The following is a 23,980-nucleotide window of genomic DNA, read 5'->3' on the forward strand; positions in this document are numbered from 1 at the left end:
AATGTAAAAAGGTTTTTAACTTGAAAAAAATTAAATTTAAAAGTTCCCAAGGCGTCTACTGTCTTGGCCCTCTCTCCATCTGCAGAAGACTGCTCTGTTGTCATTCTTTCAGTGGGAGGCTCATGACAGATAGGCGCAGGAAACTCATGGATAGGGGTTTGTTAAAACCTACCTTTCAAGAGGCTGTGGATGCTTCAGACCAGGCATCCAAATCCTCGAAGGAATCGAAGACGTCGGAGCCCAGGTCATCGGCTTCGAGCTCTTCAGCTAAAGTTAGATCACCGGTTCCACAGACTTCGGGGCCGAGTGTTCAACTGTTGTCGGTTTCCGAGCCTCGAGTCTTGGAACCGGTGATGGAGCTCCCTCCCCCGACACTGTTGAGGTCGGCTCCGTCTTCGATTTCTTCGACCCGTTCTTCCAGGCCCCTCTCTGATACTGATGTAGACCGCGTGGTGCAGAAGTTAATGGAGAATATGGCCTTATCCAAACTCATCTCGGTCTCCTCTCAATTGGTGTCGAGACTTGAAGGCCTGCCACTGTCTCCATCTGTTCCTCCTCCGAGACCTGTCCAGTCTTCGGAGCCGGAAGAGGCTGAGCTGCTGATTGTGGAGCCCTCGGTGCCAGAACCGTCCTTTTCTCGGTCGGCTCCATTCACCTCGACTCCGTCGGATCCGGTACCGGAGTCTCGGAGCCGAAGATCCATCCTGGGTTCCGGGACCGAGAGTCGGACCGATGTTTCGGTTCCGACTCTCCCTCTCGGGGCCTCGGCTCGGATCGACTCTGTTCCGTCCTCGGAGTCGATGCCTTCGGTGACTGTTTCTGGGATTCTTCCCATTTCTTCGGAACCGGGAGATGCCTCGACGGGGCTTTCGATCTCATGAGGAAGGTGTTGTCTACCCAGACAACCACATCAGCAGATACAGCTTCTCCTCCCCATAAAGGCCCGTTATCCTCCTCTGCACCCGCGGCTACAGCTAAGCATCGAGCACCTGTGTCTCAGCCACCCCTGGAGGGTGCCCCCTCTTCCTCGGAGGCTTCTTCGGATGCTCCCCGAAGAAGTCCCTAGGAAAAGATTGTGTAAGAGGAGACACTTAGATTCTCCACAAGAATCTTTGACATCCGATACTGACTTGGATGAGTCAGAAGGGTCCCCAAAGTCACCTTCAGAAGATGTCTCCTTTTCTGACATCTTGGAGATCCTAAAGCAGAGGTGACTGGCAGTCCCTCCTTTTCTGAGGATGAGTCAGTCTTGCTGAAGGGATTTGGTGCTCGCCCTTCCTCCTCCTGGGTCACCCCCCCCTTTGATGAATTAATGGAGCTGATTGCCCGAAGGGCGGGAGGCTCCTGACGGTGGAGCCAGTCCCTAGGAAGCCTAATAAATACATTACTGCACCCCAGGACAAGGCTTATTTGACAAAAGGAGTTCCAGTGGGCTATGGTTGTGGCAGCGGCCACGAAAAGAGATGTCGGAATCTTCCTCATCTGTCCATCCGCCTAACAAAGATTCTAGGACTATGGACAGATGCGGGCGGGAAGCATTTTTAGTTCAGCGGCTTTTCTATGCGATCCCTGAACTATTTGACCCACTTTACCGTCTACAGAGGGATCTAATCAAAGAGTTGGGAGATACCCTCCAGGGTACTACAGATGCTGCTGTTTCAGAGAAAGTTACAGCACATCTCAATACCCTTACATCCATTGTTATCTCATCCATGAGGCTGATCTCATCGCAGCGAAGGATCGAGATAGGGCAGCAGCTTCAGCGGTGCTCTTGAAGACAATCCTGGATGCGCTTATGTTCATTTCTGCGGGAAGCCTTCAAGTCTTCCTTTACTAACGCCCCATTTGATGGTGCCACTCTCTTTGGCCCAAAAGTAAAGGAGACCCTTACCGGTGTGAACAGGAGGAAAGACTCTGTCTGCTGTCGAGTCCGTTTTCCACCCATCCAGACCGTACCCCAAAGGGCAACGCGGTGGGAAAATGTGGTTTGAAAACCCCAGGATCTTTCCCAGGCACGCAGGGTGATGCCCCTTTAGAGGCAGAGGAGGGGCAGAGGTGGAAGACGCCGCCCTGGCGGCAGAGGGTCCAAAACCAAGGTGACAGGATACACCCCTGGAAAACCTTTCCAGCACTCCTGAGAGGAGGCCCGACTGTCCTGCTCTGGAGGCAGTCGGGTCATAACTTTATACCCTCAGGCCTGGCAAAACATTACTACAGACAACTGGGTAAAAGCGTTGTTACCAGAGGTTACAGAATACCATTCCTATCCACCCATTCCAAAGACAAGACTCCCAGATGTGCCCCATCTGAGATCCAGCAGCTATAGAAATTTCAAAGCTGCTAGAAAAAGAGTCATCAACCAGTCCCAGCGGACCAAATAGGATTGAACTTACTCAAGGTTCTTTTTAGTTCCAAAGAAGACAGGGGACTGGAGGCCGATTCTGGACCTAAGCAACCTCAACACCTTCGTCAAGAAAGAAAAGTTCCGAATGGACACGCTTCAATCGATCCTTCCATTCTTACAGAAGGACAACTGGATGTGCTCAATAGATCTGAAGGACGCATACTACCACATCAAAATGGCCAGGCGTCCAGAGATCATTTGCGCTTCGGCTGAGCCAGTCACTATCAGTTTCGAGCCCTGCCCTTTGGTCTGACCTCAGCCCCCAGGGTTTTCACCAAATGCATGGCAGTGGTAGCGTCTCATCTGAGATGCCTAGGATTCCAGGTGTTTCCGTATCTGGATGACTGGCTCCTTTCTGCCACCACCCGGCGTCAACTGATACAGGCCAGAGATTACACTCTACAACTTTGTGTTCACCTCGGAATTTCCGTAAATTTCGAAAAATCTTTACTACAGCCATCACAGCGTATCTTATTCATAGGAGCGGAATTAGATACGCATCAGTTAATTCTAAGGCTTCCTCCAGAAAGGATAGCTTCACTTCAATCACACATATCTCTTCTTCTGTCATCCAGAAAATCCCCAGCAAAACTGGTACTAAAGGTTTTGGGCCTCATGGCAGCTTCTCTCATTGCGATACCATTGGGAAGACTGCACATGAGAGTTCTACAATGGCTACTGTTTGCACAATGGTCTTTCCAACATCTACCTCTGACACACGAAATTCTGATCACAAACACATGCAAGTCGCACCTAGTCTGGTGGCTTCAGACTTGCAACCTTTCCAGAGGAAGACCATTTGTGCTACCCATGCCGACAGCTACGGTGACCACGGACGCTTCCCTGATAGGGTGGGGGGGCATCTTTCAGGGACAGACAGTCCAAGGCGAGTGGACCAATTTAGAGTACAATCTGCACATCAATGTTCTGGAGTTGAGGGCAGTGTTTCTAAGCGTTGCAGCACTTTGCTCCCCTTCTTCCTCTAGGGACTATTGCAGTTCAGACGGACAACATGTCTGTAGTCTGGTACATAAACAAGCAGGGGGAACCAAGTCCTATCAGCTATGCAGAGAGGCCATGAGAATTTGGCAATGGGAGTCCACGGGTCGCTTTCTGATAACCGCGCACATCCCGGGGTCATCAGCGTCATAGCCGACAGGCTGAGCAGAGCAATTCTGTTGCCTTGCAGTGGTCCCTAAAACAGTCAGTTGCGAAGAAGATCTTTCGCAAGTGGGGCCAGCCTTCCTGCGATCTGTTTGCGTCTCCAATGAACGCCAAATGCAGGAGCTATTTTGCCCTATTACCCCCTCCAGGGGAAGTCCCCAGGGACGCACTAGTTCACAATTGGCCCCCCGGCCTCCTGTATGCTTTTCCTCCTTTTCCCCTGATTGCCAAGTTTCTGCAGAAAGCCAACAACCTGCAAAGGACGATCATCCTCATTGCCCCATTCTGGCCTCGTCAAATTTGGTTCCCCTTTCTTCTGACACACCGCATTCGGGGACCCTGGATCCTGGACCCAGAGCCAGATCTACTGACTCACTCGTCAGGGGCTCTCCACCCCTCGCTCTTGTCCCTCCATCTAGCAGCTTGGCTGCTCCGATTCCCTACTTAGCCAGGTCTGATCTTCTTTCACCTGCAGTTCAGAATATACTAGTGGCTTCTCATAAAGCTTCCACTACTAAGACCTACACTAGTAAATGGAAGCGCTTTGTGTTCTGGGCAAATACACAGCAATTGGACCCTGTCATAGCTCCTTTAAACAAAATCTTGGAGTTTTTAACAGAATTGTTCCACCAAGGTGCTTCTCCTGCCACTTTAAGAGTGCAATTGGCTGCCATCTCCAACTTTCATGTGGAAGAATGTGGGGCTCCTGTTATGGCCCACAGGCTTTGTAAGGCCTTTTTAAAAGGGTCTTTTCATATTAGACCACCAGTTAGATCTCCTACATCCCCTTGGAGTCTAAAATTATCTAAATTGATATTACCCCCATTTGAACCAGCCTCCCCTTGTCCATTGAAGTATTTGTCGTGGAAGACCCTCTTCTTGGTAGCCATTACATCCGCTAGGCGAGTATCTGAGCTTCAGGCTCTCTCCGTTAAACACCCTTATTTAATCTTTCACTCTGACAGAGTATCTCTTCGCACTAATTCATCCTTTCTTCCCAAAGTTTGCTCTATTAATAATATTAATCAATCCATTGAATTACCCACCTTTTTCAAGAATCACTCCAATAAAATGGAGTATATGTTACACAAGTTGGATGTCCACAGACAACTTGGATTTTACTGGATAGAACAAAAGATCACAGAAAATCTGATCAACTTTTGTAGCCTTTGCTGATAGCAGGAAAGGTGTAGCGGTTACTAAAGAACTCTTTCTAAATGGTTAACTGATTGTATTATCTATGTTTATGATTCTTCAAATCAAGCTTTATCTGTCAAACCCAAAGGACATTCTACAAGATCAGTGTCTACATCCCTGGCTCATGCAGCTCGCCTACCATTAGACGCTATTTGTGCGGCTGCTACTTGGTCTAAACCACATACATTCATTTCTCATTACAAGGTAGACAAGGTTTCTAGGGGCAGGGCAACCTTTGGTTCCACTGTGCTCAAGAACGTCCTCCCGTGAGTTCCTCAGGAACATGGAGCTAGGGACGCTACCCATGTGTAAGAACAAACGGCGAGATCGAACACTGTCACATATTTATTTATTTATTTATTTATTTTTATTTTATTTTACATTTGGTGACCGGGCTAGTCAAGCTGGACAATTATCCGTTTTCAGTAGAGGCCCGGGGAGAAAAGCTCCAATTACAAGAAGTAAAACAATAATTAACAATAAATCATAATAAGCATCATACAATAAATACATAGGTGGACATTTGTATGAATTTAAAGAAAACACAAATAAACTAAAAAAGCAGAAACCATAATCTTTCAGAAAAATAGTTGGTTAGCAATATAAATCACAAGGTAAGCAACATTCTACAGTTAGATACTAAACAAAATTCAAGATGTGCTAGAGAAAAAGAAAAAATTGTTTAAGACAAACTCAAAGTTAAATCTGTCTATAGTAAAAATTAGTTTTATAGAGGGAAAGGACATATAGAAGTTATGTCCTTACCATAACGTTCCATGTGGAGTGTTCATCTCGCCTTTGTTCTTACATTCCCACCCTCCCACCCTCAGGAAGAATGTTCATTTTGGTGCCTGGTCTGGATTATTCTGCTTCTGCATTGCAGTTGTTGTATATATGGTATACATGTATATATATATATATATATATATATATATATATATATATATATAGATAGAAGTATTTTTTGTGTCTATGTGAGTTTTGGCATGAATGTGTTCTCTCTCTGACTGCTGGTTTGCTTGCAAACTAGATCTGAGGTAAAGGCAGAGGGGGATTGTGGGTATTAGGTTGTCTCGAGCTTCTTCTCGATGCAGAGCTTGCAAGCGGCCGACACGGAGCCGAGGATCGGCTCCGAACCCATGTGTAAGAACAAAGGCGAGATGAACACTCCACATGGAACGTTATGGTAAGGACATAACTTCTATTTATCAACCATGGGACAGGTAAGGCCAATCCATATCCAAGTGGGATAGGTTATTTCAAATGCAAAAAATGGAAATTAGCTAGATACAATGGTCTGCAAGAGCAGCTAGCCTAGTACTTACCTTACCTATGAACCTATAATCTTACATTTGAGATGCGCATACAAAAATGCATAGAAAAACTCAGCAAAAACTTGGAATGTTTTAAAAAGAAACTTGGAATGCTTTAGAGATCCAAAAACATTCTCATCAACACAGCTAAAGCTACACTCACCACTACTTAGCACCCCCACACTAGTATATGGAGCATCCATTCTTACTAACTTCCAGGCAGCACAAAAAGCAGAATTTGAGCAATGCTACTGTAAAGTGGCTAAATATTCAGTAAATGCCCCTTTCAGAACCCACTACTGTATAGTACTGAAAGCCTAAATTGGTTAGAAGTAGCCCACCAACAAACATACAGAACTTCTTCCCACCTACAACATTAGCCAGCAATCATCTGCTTGTCTAGCACTAAATACAGCTCTGTATAACTATGTTCGTACTCCATCACTATGATTTCATTCCATTTTATATAACTATGTTTGTACTCCATCATTATGATTCCATACCGTTCTATACAGTTATGTTCATACTCCATCGTTATGATTCAGTGAGGACAAACTTTTCTGCCCACAATCCTATCACATCTGCAGAGATGATCTATATTTATACCATGTTGCTAAGGCCTGGGACTCCTTACCTATATCCATCAGATCAATACCCTGCCTCCTGAAATAGTTGTTAGCCAAAATCTGTCTCTGTTTTTGCTCAACCTCAGGCTAATAATATTTCTAAATACAAACAAGCTCCTATTCATACCTTACACCACCTTACTTCCCCTTTTCACTCACTAACTAACTTTATCTATGTATGTTGTTGTTGTTGTATCGTTCGGCTTTTCCCGATTAGGGGTCACCACAGCGGAACTCCTGTCCGCTAATGATTGGCAATAGATTTTTACGTACCGAGTTGCCAGCTCTGACGCACAATCTTCAATGAAGGTACGCCCATTCACGCATGTCTCCGCACAGAAGACGCTTTAGCTGAGAATCGAACAGGACAACGTCATACTGTGAAGCGACAACGCTACCGCAGCACCACCAACTTTATCTATGTATGTAATAACTTATTTTCCCTAACTTCATATTGCAATTCCTGTATTTATTATACTACTTTACCTTTAACTTCTAAAAACTGTCTAAAATTTCTCTAATTTATTAAATTATTATCTAAGTTGTACTTGTTTTAACTAATTTTGTCTCGTTACGTCCAAATTGGGGCGATAGTGTAGTGTACTGGCTCACCAGATGCGCAATAGCAAGCCCCGCCCCCGTAGTTGTACGTCAGTCAGACCGATTTAATATTCATCTGGTGTCAATGAATATTGATGCCAATGTATTTGAGAATGCTCAGAATGCTCTGAAAGCATGCATTTTCCAAACATAAAACCTAAAACAAGCCACAATGTCTAAAACATGCAAGGTGTTGAGGAGGTTATGATATTGATGAAAGTCTCCGAGCTATGTTACTTTTACATTTAAGGGAATCTGGAATATATTTTGGGTGATATTTATGAAGTACTTTACTTTAAAAGTGTATACTTTTACATTTCAGGGGATATTTGTAAACTACACTTGTCTCCGAGCTACCTTTCTGGAAATTGTAGCTTTATGAAAGTAACTACCGATGTACATGTATGCTTTTACATTTATGTTGCTGGAAATTGTAGCTTTATGAAAGTAACTACCGATGCATGTGTATGCTTTTACATTTAAGGGGATCTGGAAATTGTACATTGGAAGATAACTGTAACGAGAGTTTATACTTGTACACTTGATTTACATTCGGCTACCTTAATTGTATGCATGATGTCACTGCTAATATGGATGGCACGTCAATCATGCCTCATTTCACATGCATCTTTTAACGCCAGTCAACATAGCCACACCCACTCCTGCACAGAACTGAAGGTGAGCCAGTACACTACACTATCGCCCAAATTGGTATCATTATTTAAACTGTAGATGTTTTGTTTTATTTTTGGGGGTTTTAAAATTGTTTTCAAAATGTTTTTGAAGTACTATGGAACTTTTCTTCATGGGCCTCCATTAAAAATGGACACCTACCCAGTTAGACTTTTCTGGTAGTCAGTATGTTTTTGAAATACTACGGAACTTTTTTCCATTGGCCTCCAGTAAAACTGGACACCTACTCAGTTTGACTTTCCCGGTAGTCAGAATTCAGTAAACAAATATCACGCTGGACCTCGTCCTTACAAATCTTACCTCTAGCTACACCCAACTAATATAATATAATATAATATAATATAATATAATATAATATAATATAATATAATATACAACTTGTGATTACAACAGCTATCTAAATGAAAACTAAGAAAAAATTGCAGCCAGATAAGGAAATCTGTGAAAATAACTTGCCACCCATACCACAACAAAAATCATCAGACCCCCAAAAAGCAAAAGCAATATTACTGTTCAAAAACTATTTCATACTGCGCAACTCTCTCTTATTTTGCCTCAAACTATCCCCCTTCTTATAAAATGTTTTGATTTTCTGGTAAATCATTGAAAATTACAGTCAGACGGTAATGTCAGACATTAGAGTTTAATACTTAGTCTTTAGGAAATCTGTTATTGAAAATCAGGTTATTCTCCTGCTAACTAGAAATAATTTAGTATTTAAAAGTTATCCCTGATTTTGGACTTGTAAAGACTCTGATCATTAGTCTAGGATAAGCCTATGAACATACTACTTATGTACAGAACATGGCACAACAATACACTGAATCTATTATTCATACTTATTTTTTCCTACAACATATACTCCAAATTCAATGTTTGACATAAATAAAGAAAGAATTTAAATAAAACGTGTACTAGCCTCCTACAGTAGGCTTGTAAGCGTGTACCAGAATGTCTTACTGGAGCCATGTTTTTGCGTGAAGTGGACTGTTGTTTCAATTGAGCCAGCAGGAAAACCTACCCAGTATCTGAGCAATAAACCATAGCCATAATCACACTGCCCCATACAGCACCAGGAGGTGAATTGACAACTCTGGTTTCACAACCTCTCCACCAAAGTAATTCTAAACTTAAATTTAACTATCCACAAAAGGAAAATACAATAAATATTGAATAAAAATATCTAACTAATAAGCCACACTAAAACCTTCAGCAATGATCACATAATCTCAGTTGAGCTAAAACCCTGCATGCAGAGCAAAGCAAAATTAATATGGTAAACCTTCTAGAAAACCAGACTACCAAGCAATAAGTAAAAAAAAAGTCAGTTAGCAATGTAAATATTACTCCTCCATTAATACAAACACGCACTGAAACTGCTGCACACTGAGTGCAGGAAAACTAGCAACATGTAAAAAATGTAACCTATAATACAAACCTTTACACTATATAAACCATGCACCATGGAAACAAGAAGTACATCAGATACATACTGTCCACTTAAATTTCTGCAGTAATGAAAGTAAACACAAAATGCCATCAATAACACAGTTTAAATCTGAATCCTCCCACACATTAAAATGTTTACTTACCAGTAATGTCCAAGTGTGTAGTCTAAACAAGTGGCATTAATCTGTCCAGCAGCCATGTCCTACAAAGGTGACTGTCTCTCCAGATGATTTGCACAGACCCTACAAAATAGCATAAACAGCATAATATAGCCCTTATTTGTAAAACTTACTCCAAAATTCAAGTCACCCATAGCAATTTGTGACAGTCATTTATAATCCCACTAACACCAACAACAAAAAGTAAAATTATTTAAAATAGTAGTAAATTAATAAAAAAAAGGCTGCACTAACCTCTTGTCCAACCTTCCCTTATGACTGTGAGTTCCACAACTAAGTGGAATTCTGTAGAATGTGACACATTAGTTCATAAATCAGCATACCCACCCCCAAACAATTGTCAAGCCTTGTCTCTCCACAAGATGCACCTAGACGATATCTAACTTTACTACTTTGTAATTAATGCATGAATAGATTATACTGGTTAGAACATTCAGATAAATACATTGAAATGCATAAGACATTTTAAACAGCTCAGCATTTAACTTCTCATTCAAATGAAATGAAAGTCTGTGCCAAGCCAGAAACCAATGCACTTAGCACCTCATCAAGTTGGATATGACCATTTTCACCTTTACTGGCACCCATTGTTTAATCCAGTATGTCTAAGATCAAAAGCAATTAAAAGAAAGCCAAAAATGACTGTAGCAATTTTAAAATTAACATGCAAACTAATTGAATCAGGCTTCTCTTACCACAAATTGAGAGTTATGTAACAATTTTTACGTATTTAGTCAGTATTGTAGTTAATATAACAAACATCATGAAACTGAATTTCTACTGGAGATTGATATCGGCAGAAAATGATAATAAAGCTCTGTATACAGTTGTTAAGGGCCCTATTTATAGGCTTGTAACGCACTTGGAACAGATGTGAAAAAAATAATTTCAGTGAAAATCAGGGGAACCACAAATATCAGATGCCCAAGAGGAGGGTTGCGAAACAGAGGCTGGCATGAGATGAAACGCATTAATTTTAATGATGTGCTTCCCCTGCAAGAACCACATCCTCTAAATGTATGAGTTGGGTTAAGCTTACAGAAACGGACATGTCAGGATGGCCTGAAACACAAAAGCAAAATGTACATTCAAGTATTTTGACTGATATTCTTGTTTTTGTTGTAACCATGTAAACATGTTATGGTATTGAAATGCACTCACTAGTGTACATAATGTATGTAAAAATACCATGCATATATCTTTTGTCCATTTCTTCTTGCCACACGGTAAAAGATCTCAGTCTTTAATGCAGACAAGACAGCAAAAACTCCTTCTTTACTCCCACATACTGCAACTCCGTGCAGGTTACCCAGGAGTCACCAGGAAAAAAGGCCTAAGCATGTTGTACCCACTAACTCTGCTACCACACATGGATGTGACTTAGTCGAAAGATCATAGGCTCATAGGAGTTGTAAATCAATTGAGCTGCAAGGACATTTCAGCTTTGCCATTAACCACCCTTAAGCCTTTCCTCCCTTTTCAAGAAGGACCATACATGGAAGTTCATACCAGAGATGAATTTAGGAATAGCCAACCAGTTATCCTTTTTAAAGGCAGACAGTGTGTCAAATTGTTTAACTTGTAGAGTTAGTTTGTTCTAGAAAGGTGGGTAAGCATTGTGTTATAAATCTATGCCTCCACCATGTGCATTTATATGTTGGAGTGGATTTATATCTATGGTCCTAGTATTAGCTGGGCTATTTGGTTTATGGATGTTTAAGACTTTTTGGATTACTGTATCCATTGTAACCAACAAAGCCTCCATGCTCCACCATAGTAACACATGATAACCCTGCCCCTAACTCTAACCTGCATCTTAAACCAAAAAAAAGCTGTTCCCATAACGCTACCACTAAAGAAGACAGTCGAAAATGCACATGGACACACACACACACACACACACACACACACACACACACACACACACATACATTAAATTTATCCCCTAACCTAACCCTAAACACTCATAATCATAGGTTTATAGGCATGTACTAGGCTAATGGCCCTGGGGCCTTTACAAGTGTAGCCCATAGAATTACCCTGGCATCATGCCACCTGACCTTAGTTCCCAGTCCCTCTGTCAAGTAGAGCCACTGGAGTGAACCCCGGGGTGAATTTTCTATTTCCCATCCACTCATCAAGATTTCTCTTGAAGAGGGCCAGTAAGGTGCTCTGTTTGACAGGTATGGCAAGTCTATTCCATAGCATGGACAGTCTCTGGGTTATGAACCTGTCCCTCCAGCATGTTCTGTTGATTGTGGTAATGAGTTTGAGGTCTCTGGACTGTGTGGTGCGGAGGGATTGGGATTTCTTCGGATGTAGCATTTCTAACAGGGCTGGGTCAGACATGACTTTGTAAGTCAAACAGAGATCGCCTCTAAGTAGGCGATATGAGACAGAGATTACTTGGAGTTTTTTGAATCTGTCCATGTAGGACAAGTGTTTAAGGCCTAGGATCCTCTTTGTGAGGTACTTTTGCAGACTCTCCAGTTGTTGCAGGTGTCTAGTGAAGTACATGCCAAGTGGGGCATTGTACTCTATGATTGGCCTAATAATGGAAAAGTAGAAGGAGATAATGACTTCTTTCTTCCTGGATGCAAAACCCTTAGTAATGAAATGTGACAGGTAGAAGGACTTTCTGACCACAGTGGCAATGCCTTACAAAGGGATATACCGGTGTTTACTTTCTACTATTGGGGTTCTTCCACCAGAACATGGCTCCTACTTGGGGGCTCCTGACAGGTTTGGGCAAGAAAAACTGATGTAATGGTGTCGGCTGCCTTACTTTATACTACTGACTACGTGACATCAGTCCTGAAGCGACAGCAACCGACGCAGAAATACTAAGCCTCTGGTATTCGGGCTGGCTGAGGGCTACGCTGGCAGGGATAACCCAAATGTGATGACTGCAGCAGTGAATACACTTGAACATTTACATTTATGGTAAGTGTACACGATTGTACTTTTTTATATCAAAAATATGAGGTAGTGTGGCTGAGATGAGGGCTAAAGAAAAGAGAAAGTAAGAATTGTAATGGAAAAGAATACTGGGGAAAGATTAAACATGGAAAATAAATCTAAATGAAGCACCGGGGGAAAAGGGAATTAACAGAAAAAAGATAAAGGAGAATCTGTTTATCCATGAATACATGAGGAAGGTAATAAAAAAAATTGCAATAAAAGAAAGGCGGGGAGGCTTTGAATTACCAATGAAGGCAAATGTGAAATATAAAGAAGAGGAAGAAAACATATATACTTCATATAAGGGAGGGGAGTCAATAGAACATGTCTTTTTTAATGTAGGAAGAAAGAAAGATCCACCTGAGCAGGCAGCACCACAGGTAGGTGGAATCTTAGTTTAATGTCTCACCCAAAGGATAGAACACTCACGAGTGCAGTGGATACCTTATGCAGCACTGTAATGCCAGTAACAAAAAGAAAAAAAAAATGAATACTCGCACCTACTGTCAATCTGATCTTCCACCATCACAGGTAAATACATTACCTGTTGAGCACTGGCAGTAACTAATTGCTCTCCTCCAGAGCAATTTAGAGTTGCAGCTTAATGCATCTTTTAACAAATGGGAAAACATTGGAGTACTGGGAGAACCCCCCCAACACACACACACACACACACACACACACACACACACACACACACACACACACACACAAAACGCAGACTGTTTGAAGACAGCGATGATACTAGAAATGGATTAAAAGAAAACCAGAGAGAGTTATTGGAAGACTGCAACTTTTTTCTTTTTTTTTCCTTTCTTCGTTTTTCCCTCCTGCAATCTCACCATTGACCACTGGCACTAAATAGGTGAATGACTAACTTAATCTCACTCGCAGGAGTCTGAACACATTTGTTTGATTTGGAGCTTTCCAATTCTGCATATAGCTGTTTGCCCATTGGTCCATTTTTTGGTGCTGAGTATGGATTAATAGGCTGGGCGCTTGCCGGCTTGAGGGTGTGCATTGCTTGACGTACAGCAGTAGCAGCAGTTACAATACTTTTGTGGCAGCACACAAAAGCAATGCTAAAAATGCAGAAGTGAGGAGATTAATAATTGTATGAAGTATATATTGCTCAGAAATGTTTTAAAGATGTAAATAAGCTATATCAGCATAAAGGAGTAAATGTCTGACTACATTCCAGGTGACCTGGGTTTGATTACTGCTTTTGATGTCTGCTGAAGCTGGCGTGGGAAACCAGGTGTGTCCATTCTGGGATGGATTGGGACCATCCAGTACTATAGCCTTTGGAAAAGCAGGGGCAGCAGTGCAAAAGGCATCAAGTGGGCAGGCATTGGGCTATCAAGCTGTTTTGGCAGTAGCTTTCATCTCTGGTTGAGTGCATTGACACAAAGTAAGGCAGTGAATCCCTGCATTGATACAGGTCACCTTTACCTCTTCTTAGGAGAAGGGATAATAGGATAGGGTATGTCAGTTGCAGCAAGGACACAAACCACCCCATGGCTGCCTGAATGATTGCTCTTCTGGACAGCTGTCACTTTCTTACTGGGGATACCCAGCATGATGTAATTAATGAGCTCATGTTCAATAAGGGAAGGCTTTATGGTTAGCAAGCACAGGAGCAAAAAGAACCTAGAAAAAAACAGATGGCAGTAGTAGAGATTAGAGAAGGCATATGCCTGCTAGTATAGGAATGACACCTTTGAAGTCCTTCCAGAATGAGCAGTGCCAGGGTAAAAAGGCATGCCCTTTTACTTTCTTAAAATACCAGTGGCATGGTAGTCTAGCCTTTCTATGGGCAATATTGTAGAAATTTGGTATCCTCATATGTTTTATTAAGTCAGTGACAACACTTTTTGTCAGAGCTCTCTACAGCAGACACGTGGAACAAAAGTAAAACATACCCTAAGAAAATGCTGAGCTTTCATTGGGCTCAGCCTTATTTAACAGGTTAATCAGGTCTGCATTTCCCAAGCTGCACCTCCACGACTTCAGTTATTTCATCCTCAGTACTCTCTACTACTGTCATCTAAAAAGTCTTCTCCTGCCTCAGCATTCTTTGGCTCTTCCCTCTTCAGTCTCTTCCTCTCCTGTAGCAGCAACCCTCTGGCCCTACCCATAGTAAAAAAACAAGGTGAATTTTCCCGGTGCTGTGGTCAGATGTCCTTCAAGGATGCATCTGCAGTCCTTACAAATGGGTTGTCCTGTCGTCAGGCAGCCCTTCGGTCGGCCGGATTCCAAAGTCTGGGTCTGGCTTCGGCTGGTGTCGCGCTTCACCCGACGTCATAGCTGCAGTTATTCGGGTATAAAGGCATCAGCCGACGCCATTTTCCTCAGTCTTTCTTGCCGCGTGGCGCCCGAAGCAGTGCCGGTCGGTCAGAACCAGAGATTACTACTACCGAATACTACTTCGAAGACTTCTAAAAAGCTAAGTACCCCGTTGGGGACTCTTTCTTGCCTCAGCCGATGTCAGAAAAAGTGAATAACTGTTTAACTTGTGGGAAACAAATACCTCATAAAGATTTCCACTCTTACTGCTTACCTTGTTTAGGCCCAGACCACGACGTAGCAGCTTGTCTAGCCTGTGCTTCTTTTAACCGACGGACGCTTAGACGCCGGTCGGAGTTTGCAGAACAGTTTTTCGGCTCTGATTTTGCTTATATCATGCCGTCGGATCCTCCGACTTCACAAATAACCAAAAAGCGCAGGGAAAAGGACCGACACTCGCAGTCCACGGTTTCGGCCGAAACCACGGTTAAGCCAACCACGAGTGTCTCGGTTTCGACTGAAACCGAGCAAGCGGTTCTTTCCCCAGCCGAAAACATGCCTTCTACCAAGGCCTCTTCTAACCTGGTGAAATCGGCTTCGGAAATCCAACCTGCAGTTGCGATTTCTCAGGAATTATCAGACACTATTCCATTGGATATTTCAACCCCTGCACGTGGAGCTGCTAGGCCTCCTGCAGCCATGTCTATTAAGGCCTTTGCCAGGGCTAAAGCAGCTAAAGCTTCAAAAACGGTGCCTGTTAAGCCCCCCTCTCACAGGCCCAGCACCAGTTCCCATATGCTTTCCTTGGCTGAGGATCTCATTTCTTTAATTCGTGGATCCCAGCCTCATCCAGACAGGACCTCTCATCCACCTCCAGAGAAGAGGCCTAGAGCAGAGCCCCCAGAACCTGTATCCACAGATGATTCCTCTGATGACTCAGAACATACAGACCCTCCTGAGGCTCCTTATTCTCCTTACGAAGACTCTGATGCTGAAGAGTCCATACCTTCAGCCTTTCCACCTGAGGAATTTTCCTTTGGGGAAACCTTGCATGCTATGAGGGAACATTTTCAGTGGCAGGGCCAAGATTTCTCAGACTCCAGGAAAAGGCTTAGAACCTTTCTACATTTGCCACAACATAGGCCTTTAGCTATACCTCCAGTTCTTTCTGTTGTAGATGATGCATTTAATGATGCTTGCACTGCTCCTGATTCATTACCTCCGGCCCCTGCTAAGCCCGATAGGTTCTACAGGGTCCCGGACACTCATCATCATTTATACAAGGCCCCATTTGCAGATCCAGAGACTATCTCCCAGGGCCCTAAAGCTGTAGCTACTACATCTACTAAAAAAACCCTCCCCTCTGAAAGGGAATCCAGGTCCTTAGAGCGATGGGGTAAAAAAGTTTACACCTCTGCTACTTTGTCAGCTAGGGCTTTGAACTGCCAGTTTCATATGATTCAATATCAAGAATTTATGCTAGACCAGTTAACTAAAAAGCTGTCCTCTGAAGAATCTTTAGATAAGAAATATGTTCAGGAAATGGTACATAACATACAACAGGTTAGTAACCATTCTTTGAAATGTGGCTATGATGCACCGGAGGCTTCCTTTAGATCAGCCATGACTGGCACAGTTATCAGGAGACATGCATGGTTGAAAGAGCAGGCATTACCAGACCATGTCAAATCAAAGCTTTTAGATGCTCCTATGGACAAAGTCAATTTATTTGGTTCCCCTGCACAGCAGGTACTAAAAAAGATGGAAGAGAAGGCGAAATCTGTACAAACAGTGAAAGATTTCTTACAGGTTCAACCTCCAAGGTTTAGCAGGAACTGGCCCTCCAAGAATTGGTCCTTTCCGGACTCCTCTAAGACACAGAGAGGCAGGAATAGGCGTTCAAGAGGCAGAAACCAATCCAGGGGTGCCTACAGGGGACGCCAGTGGCAAGGTAACAACCAGCGAGGCACAGACTCAGCCATCACCACTACAACAACACAATCACAGTGACTTGGCTGTGGCACCGCCTACCAGGGAACAACTGGAAGCACCCTTAGGCGGAAAGCTAACGTTATTTTCAAAGAACTGGCATTGCATCACAAGGGAAAAATGGATTTTGCAAACTATAGACCAAGGTTACAGGTTCCATTTCCATACTCTACCAGAAAAGAGAGGAATGCCAAACCTACCTCCTACTCAAAGGACAGAAGCTCTAAAACAAATATCTCAATTATTAAGAATGAGAGCTGTGGAAAAGGTACCATCTATGGAACAAGGAAAGGGATTTTACTCCAGACTCTTCCTGGTACCAAGAAAAGAGAACAAATGGAGGCCTATTCTCGACCTGTCCGCTTTAAACACATTTCTCATTGTTCCAAAATTCAAAATGCTGACCCTACAGCAGCTCCTTCCCATGCTGGGCAAGGAGTCTTGGCTGGTAACTCTAGATCTCAAGGAGGCATACCTGCACGTCCCCATACGACCAAATTGCAGAAGATACCTCAGATTTCTTGCAGGATCAGAGCATTATCAATTCTCAGCATTGCACTTTGGCTTATCTACTGCCCAGAGTGTTCACGAAATGCCTGGCATCAGTAATTGCTCATTGCAGACTTCAGGGAATTCAAATTTACCCATACCTGGACGACTGCCTGATACAAGCGGACAACAAAAGCAAGCTAACAGAAGACTTACAAAGAGTCATTTACCTGCTGCAAGCCCTGGGATATACAGTCAATATAAAAAAGTCAAGGCTGATTCCATCCCAAAGAATAACCTTTCTGGGTGCAGAGCTGGACACATCAACACAAATGGCATTCCTAACTGCAGAAAAGAAAGAGCAACTACCTCTCTACTTCTTGGCATTAATAAAGCAGAACCATCTGACTGCAAGGAAAGTACTACAAGCCCTAGGCTTCATGGCATCCTGCATAATTCTGGTCCCTCATGCCAGGCTGCATATGAGAAAGCTACAGTGGTACCTAAAGAATTTGTGGTCTCAACACAAGCACAGCCTCAAAACCAAAATTCCAATAATCCCATGCCTGAAACAAGAGTTCCTATGGTGGGCTCAGGCCTGTCAATCAAACACAGGATTGCCCTTCTGCAACAGTCAACCAAGCCAAACTATCACAACAGATGCATCAGACCTCGGTTGGGGGGCACACATGCTGGACAAGTGCATACAAGGCTTATGGACTCAAGACCAGCTGCGCCTGCACATAAATCTAAAGGAAATGCTGGCAGTAAAATTGGCAATCCAGTCATTCAGACCATTTCTCCAGGAAGGTCAGTTGATGATAAGGACAGACAACACCACAGTTATGTGGTACATCAACAAACAGGGAGGCACACATTCATACCCTCTATGCCGGCTGGCACTGGACCTATGGGATGTGGCTCTGAGCTACAACATTCAGTTACAAGCAATTTTTGTACCGGGAAAAGAAAACATTCTAGCGGACATACTAAGCAGAACTACCACGGATGCCCATGAATGGATGCTGCATCCGGACATCTTCAAAGCCATCACAAGAGAATGGGGATTACCACAAATAGACTTATTTGCATCCCCACTCAATCACCAGCTAAAAAGATTCTGCACAAGGACGTACCACCCACTTGCTTGGAAGGTGGACTCCCTATCTTTCAGTTGGAAGAACCTGACAGCATACGCATTCCCACCACTACCTTTGATGCACAAGGTGCTTTTGAAGATCAAAGAGGAACGTCCAAGGATCATTCTGATAGCTCCAGACTGGCCAAGGCAACATTGGTACCCATTGCTGAGGTGCATGTCTCGGGAACAAATATGGGCACTACCTCTTATCCCATTACTGTTAACGCAGAACAACTACAACATCCTGCATCCAAACCTGAAAACTCTGCAGCTAACTGCCTGGAACATTACATAAGAACAATTAACCCAAATTTATCCCAAAGGGTTAAAGACATAATCCTTGAGGCCCGTAGACCTTCAACACGAAAGAATTATGCAGCAAAATGGAAAAGATATCTCATTTGGAGTACTGCAAAGGGAGAAGATGTGGCACTGGTAAACATAGCCAACATCCTGGAGTACTTGGCAGAGCTCTTCCATACAGGCCTGTCCTATTCTTCCATCAAGATACATGCATCAGCCATTTCAGCAGAATACAGCTTGGATCCTCCTGTCTTCTCACATCCTCTGCTCAGGCAGTTTCTGAGAGGAATTAAAAATGTGAAACCTCCCAGGAAACCACCATTGCCAGCATGGGACTTGAACTTTGTACTAGAAAAATTGACACTTCCTTTCGAACCAGCAGCAACAGCAGAATTACAATACTTATCCTGGAAGACTGCTTTCCTGCTGGCAATCACCTCAGCAAGAAGGGTCTTTGAACTACAAGCATTAATGGCAGTGCAACCCTTCCTGATCTTCCATCAAGATAGAGTGTCCATGAGAACAAATCCTACATTTATGCCTAAGGTGGTATCCAGAGTATCTTTAAATCAGGCTATCCACCTACCTACATTCTTCCCCAACCCTCAGAACAGGGGAGAAAGACTGTTGCATACCTTGGATGTACATAGACAATTACGCTACTACCTGGACAGGACCAAGTCCAATAGAAAAACTGACCAGCTTCTGGTAGCATATGCAACAGGAAAGGAAGGAAAACCAATTTCAAAACAGACAATCTCCAAATGGATAGGAAATTGCATTAGATTTTGTTACTCCTACCATGGAAAGAAAACTCCAGAGAACATCAGGCCTCACTCCACAAGGGCTACAGCCACTACCACAGCTTTCTTACGAGGAGTGGCTACCAAGGACATTATAGAGGCTGCTACTTGGACCTCCGTGCAGACATTTGCCAAGCATTACAATTTACCATTATACTCTAGATCCCCAGCAGGTTTTGCCACTGCTGTTTTGCAAGGGATCCTAACTACACCATAATTTTACCTTTTCCTCCTCCCCTAGTTTAGCTATGGTATTCTACCCATTTGTAAGGACTGCAGATGCATCCTTGAAGGACATAGTACAGTTTTGTACCTACCATAAATGTAGATGTCCGATAGGAATGCATCTGCAGTCAGGATTACCCACCCACCTTCCTCTGTGGTACTCCTAGGTATTTGCCATCCTTCAGCTAGCTTGGGGATCTATTATGGTGTATTTGTTTGTATATATGTACATACATGCTTATTTTATGTGTTTGTTTCTACTATTTGGAAACATTGGCATTTATCCAAATTTAGCCATCCAAGAGGGCACCTGGCATCTGGGGCAAGAAACACTGAGGAAAATGGCGTCGGCTGATGCCTTTATACCCGAATAACTGCAGCTATGGCGTCGGGTGAAGCGCGACACCAGCCGAAGCCAGACCCAGACTTTGGAATCCGGCCGACCGAAGGGCTGCCTGACGACAGGACAACCCATTTGTAAGGACTGCAGATGCATTCCTATCGGACATCTACATTTATGGTAGGTACAAAACTGTACTTTTTCTCCTATTCAGTGTGACTACCACCCTGCGTCATCAGTTAGAAGTAGGTCATTAGCCTATTTGGACTAAACTTGTCGACAAAACATAAACACATAAAATAACTTCAGCTCTTTTAGTGCTGCATTGAGTCTTTTTTGTATACAGTCTACCAGAGTAGTTCATGAATATTGTCATGTAATTTCCATTCTTTCAGGTCACCATGATGTTCTTTAGATTGCACAGTATGGCATAACCCATTAGAATGTTTTCCTTGCCAGGTGGAGCTGTCTAGCACACTGTGAGATAAGGCACCCCCCAAACTAATGAAAGAGGTAACTGATTGTATGTTGCAGTAAAGAGGTAGCACGCACTCTGAGACAATTCTGCTGTATTGTGGATGTAACTATATAGTTTGCATCTGCACCCAGCACAATTATTCCCATGGAATTTAAAGTGGGAAGTAAAGATGGCCGAAACGTAGTGGAATACACATAGTATTCCATTAAGTTTTGTTAATTTGTATGCAGCAATAATTCCCATTTTTTTCCTGCCTTATTGTACCTAATGACAGTCTGCAAAAGTTTAAGAATTGCACACGTACACACCTGTCCTAGTGGTACAGGAATGTGTAAGGGACTTGTACATCATTGTTCCAACCCATTTTATGTTAATGAGTCTCACCCACTGCTTTATTTTCTTTATTAGGTGATGTTGATTATAGGTTTACTGTTGAATGTAGGGGGTCTTTTGATGAAACTGAAATGGCAAGTACAATGATCATTGAAAGAACTGTATTTACTCATTTCATTTCTGTATAATTTGGGCAATGCACTAACATTGGGTATGCTGGCTGCTTTTCTGTTTCGACTTTCATTTGATTCTCATTTGTCTGTCTTCTTCTGAGCAGGCTTGTAGAGCATGCTTTTTAATTTTCTTTACTTAAATATTTATCTGCTCATTTATTCTTTTTATGCACCTCCATTGCTTTAATTTCCAAGTTTACTCACAGCTACTTATTACTTATATTTTTAGCTCAATAGCACTTCATCTTTCTAATCCAGCTGCAGGCTGTGTCCCTTAATTTTTTTTATAATATGCTCTCTGTTTGTTTAAAACATTGGTCATACAACTTTGTTTTGACTGCTGCTGTTTTTTAGACATTATAGTGTTTTATCATAAAGTTAGAAAACTGCTGTACATTTTACTAGCACTGATGAGTACATTTATAAACAGTCTGTAGTGTCTGTCTTGCAACATGTCCTAACAGCGCATACTGTTATTTCTTACAGGTTGGCATCGACTTTACTGGCTCCAATGGAGACCCTCGCTCTCCAAATTCTTTGCATTACATCAGCCCTAATGGTGTTAATGAGTATCTGACGGCAATCTGGTCTGTAGGTTTTGTCATTCAGGATTATGACGCGTAAGTCTAGTTCTCCATTTTACAGCATCATCCTCATATGGTGACATGAAACTCAGATCATCACTGTTGTTTTCATCACTGAAAAATTCTCAGTTTTCATGCCCAAATTGTCTAAATTAAGTTAGTGTGTAAACTGGAATATGTTTTAGTGCAGCATTAAGTTCATCCTGAAAACTGTTTTTTATAAACTTGTTTTGCTCCTTTGGTATGAGCATGTCTTACAGATCTGAAATTACCTAGGGCAGGAAAATACTCCCTACTCTCAATAGACCTTGGTACAACAGTGATGTCGTTTTTAATTTCTGCTACATCATTTTTGAAGATTTATTACTATGTGTATATTCAGATATAAATTGCTTAGAGTGAATTAGTTACAGCATACAGTGGTCCATCATGAACCTTCCAAGGAATACAAATATTCTGTTTGTGACATTAGGTATGTAGAAGCACATATCTGAGTCTGGTATTGCACAGTGCTTGCCATGTGCTGGGAGGGGCCTAGAAAAAAAAATCAACCCTTTAGGGATGATGGCTACAAACCCCAACCGTTAAAAATGTATATTATGCCAGATAGTGTTATACTGTGACTGCTGTGTGTATAACTGTAATTGTTTAAAATGCATATTCTGTCTGACAATGAAATTATTATCCTGGGACTGCTGTGTGGTATTTTTGATCTGACTGGAAATTTCATATTAGCCGAGTCTGAAAATGATCTAGTAGGATTAGGAATGTACTTTGGTGAACAAATATAAACAAATAAATCTCCTTCTTGCTTCTCACTCCTCTCTACCATCCTAAAGATGTACTGGCGAATGTCTTATGGCCTGTCACCCACACTCACACAAAGAGGTGTTACCTCATTGTACCACTGACAAAATGGGATAAATTGATATGAACAAGCAAGATTTTATGGTCAACATGGAACTGAGGTAGAAAATGTATTGAAGTTGCCTGTAACAGTTAAACTGATTAAGAGTTTGAGCATTTTTTTAAAACAGCCTTATGTTCTGTTTGGGTATGTAAAGTTTAAGGCAAGCAGGCTTCTCATTGGCTTACCTAAGTTTGTAACCCCGCAGGATAAACATTTGATTTTCATCTCTTGCCTTAAGTTTCTCTTGCTCTTGAATGCTACAAACAGTGCCCTTTTCCTGAATTATCATCAGTCTGAATAGTAGCTTCCCCACTAGCATGCTGTGCACGTCCTTTTTCCAGGTTACAAAAATAGTGCTTCAGAACCATTTTTAAACAAATAATCTTCTGTCATCAGAACTTTTGTATCATTTGTGTTGTCCTCATACTGTACACTCACTGAAAACATGTTAAGTACTTATGTTGCAGCTATGCCTGTGTTGTCCCATACCGGTGTCTGGTGTGTGTTTATGCGCGCGCGCATGTGTGTGTGTGCGTGTGTATGCATGCACACACATGCGTGTGTGTGTGTGTGTGTGTGTGTGTGTGTGTGGTTTGTGGTTTGACTTTACTTTTGCAGTCATTTCTGGAGAGTACCTGTGTCCAGTGCTGAATGAAAAGTCTAAGTAAAAGTCTCCAGTACTTAAAATCAGGATCATTATGTTTTTTTATATATATAAATTTGCTGGCACCTATGATGCAGCAAATTGTCTGTTACCACTGCTGCCTTTTCTTGAGTTCAGATGTTGGGAGTCATTCCTGACACCACCCCCCCCCCCCCCCGGATCCTCCTATTGCAGATTAAAGTGTTACCTAGGGTTTGAGGGTTGGCATAATGGTTAAGGTGTTTACCCCACAAATATGTCAAAAACAAAGGTGAATGGTGCATGTATACAAAAGATGAAATAAACCACAAAGCATGTGCTTTTAAAGAAGCCAAATGAAGGACATCAAATGAAGAATAAGGAATTTTATTCTCAGACACAAACATAGTTGAGCACCATCATCCATAAATCACTGTAGCAGGACTTCATCAGAACACAAAAAGTTAACTCATGGGCACCAGAATATATCCTCATCTACTCACATAGGTAAATTAATTGATAATTTAACAATTAGCATACATGTTTCACAAAACAAATAAATGTTCAAACAATAAAACACATTCTAAAAGGACAAAGACTACACTAACTAATAACATATTCATAAATATAAAAATGTGTGTATTATAGTTTTGCTGCCCTAAGTTTTAAAACAGGTAAAACTGAAATATAATTATTGAGACCCGGTTTTACTGTGGCT

General features: G+C 42.3%; 1 protein-coding gene across 1 annotated transcript in view; it reads left to right on the top strand.

Moving 5' to 3' along the window:
- LOC122796643 (copine-3-like) overlaps window positions 1-23,980 on the top strand; it is a 1,386,610-nt gene that overhangs the window by 957,136 nt on the left and 405,494 nt on the right. Inside the window, exon 11 of the mRNA XM_044065280.1 lies at window positions 21,633-21,766. Within this exon, the coding sequence (XP_043921215.1) occupies window positions 21,633-21,766 (134 nt within the window). The remainder of the gene's footprint in view (window positions 1-21,632; window positions 21,767-23,980) is intronic.

This window comes from Protopterus annectens, chromosome 3.part0 (genome assembly GCF_019279795.1).
Source record: "Protopterus annectens isolate FY-2018-M chromosome 3.part0, PAN1.0, whole genome shotgun sequence".
Lineage (NCBI taxonomy): Eukaryota > Metazoa > Chordata > Ceratodontiformes > Protopteridae > Protopterus > Protopterus annectens.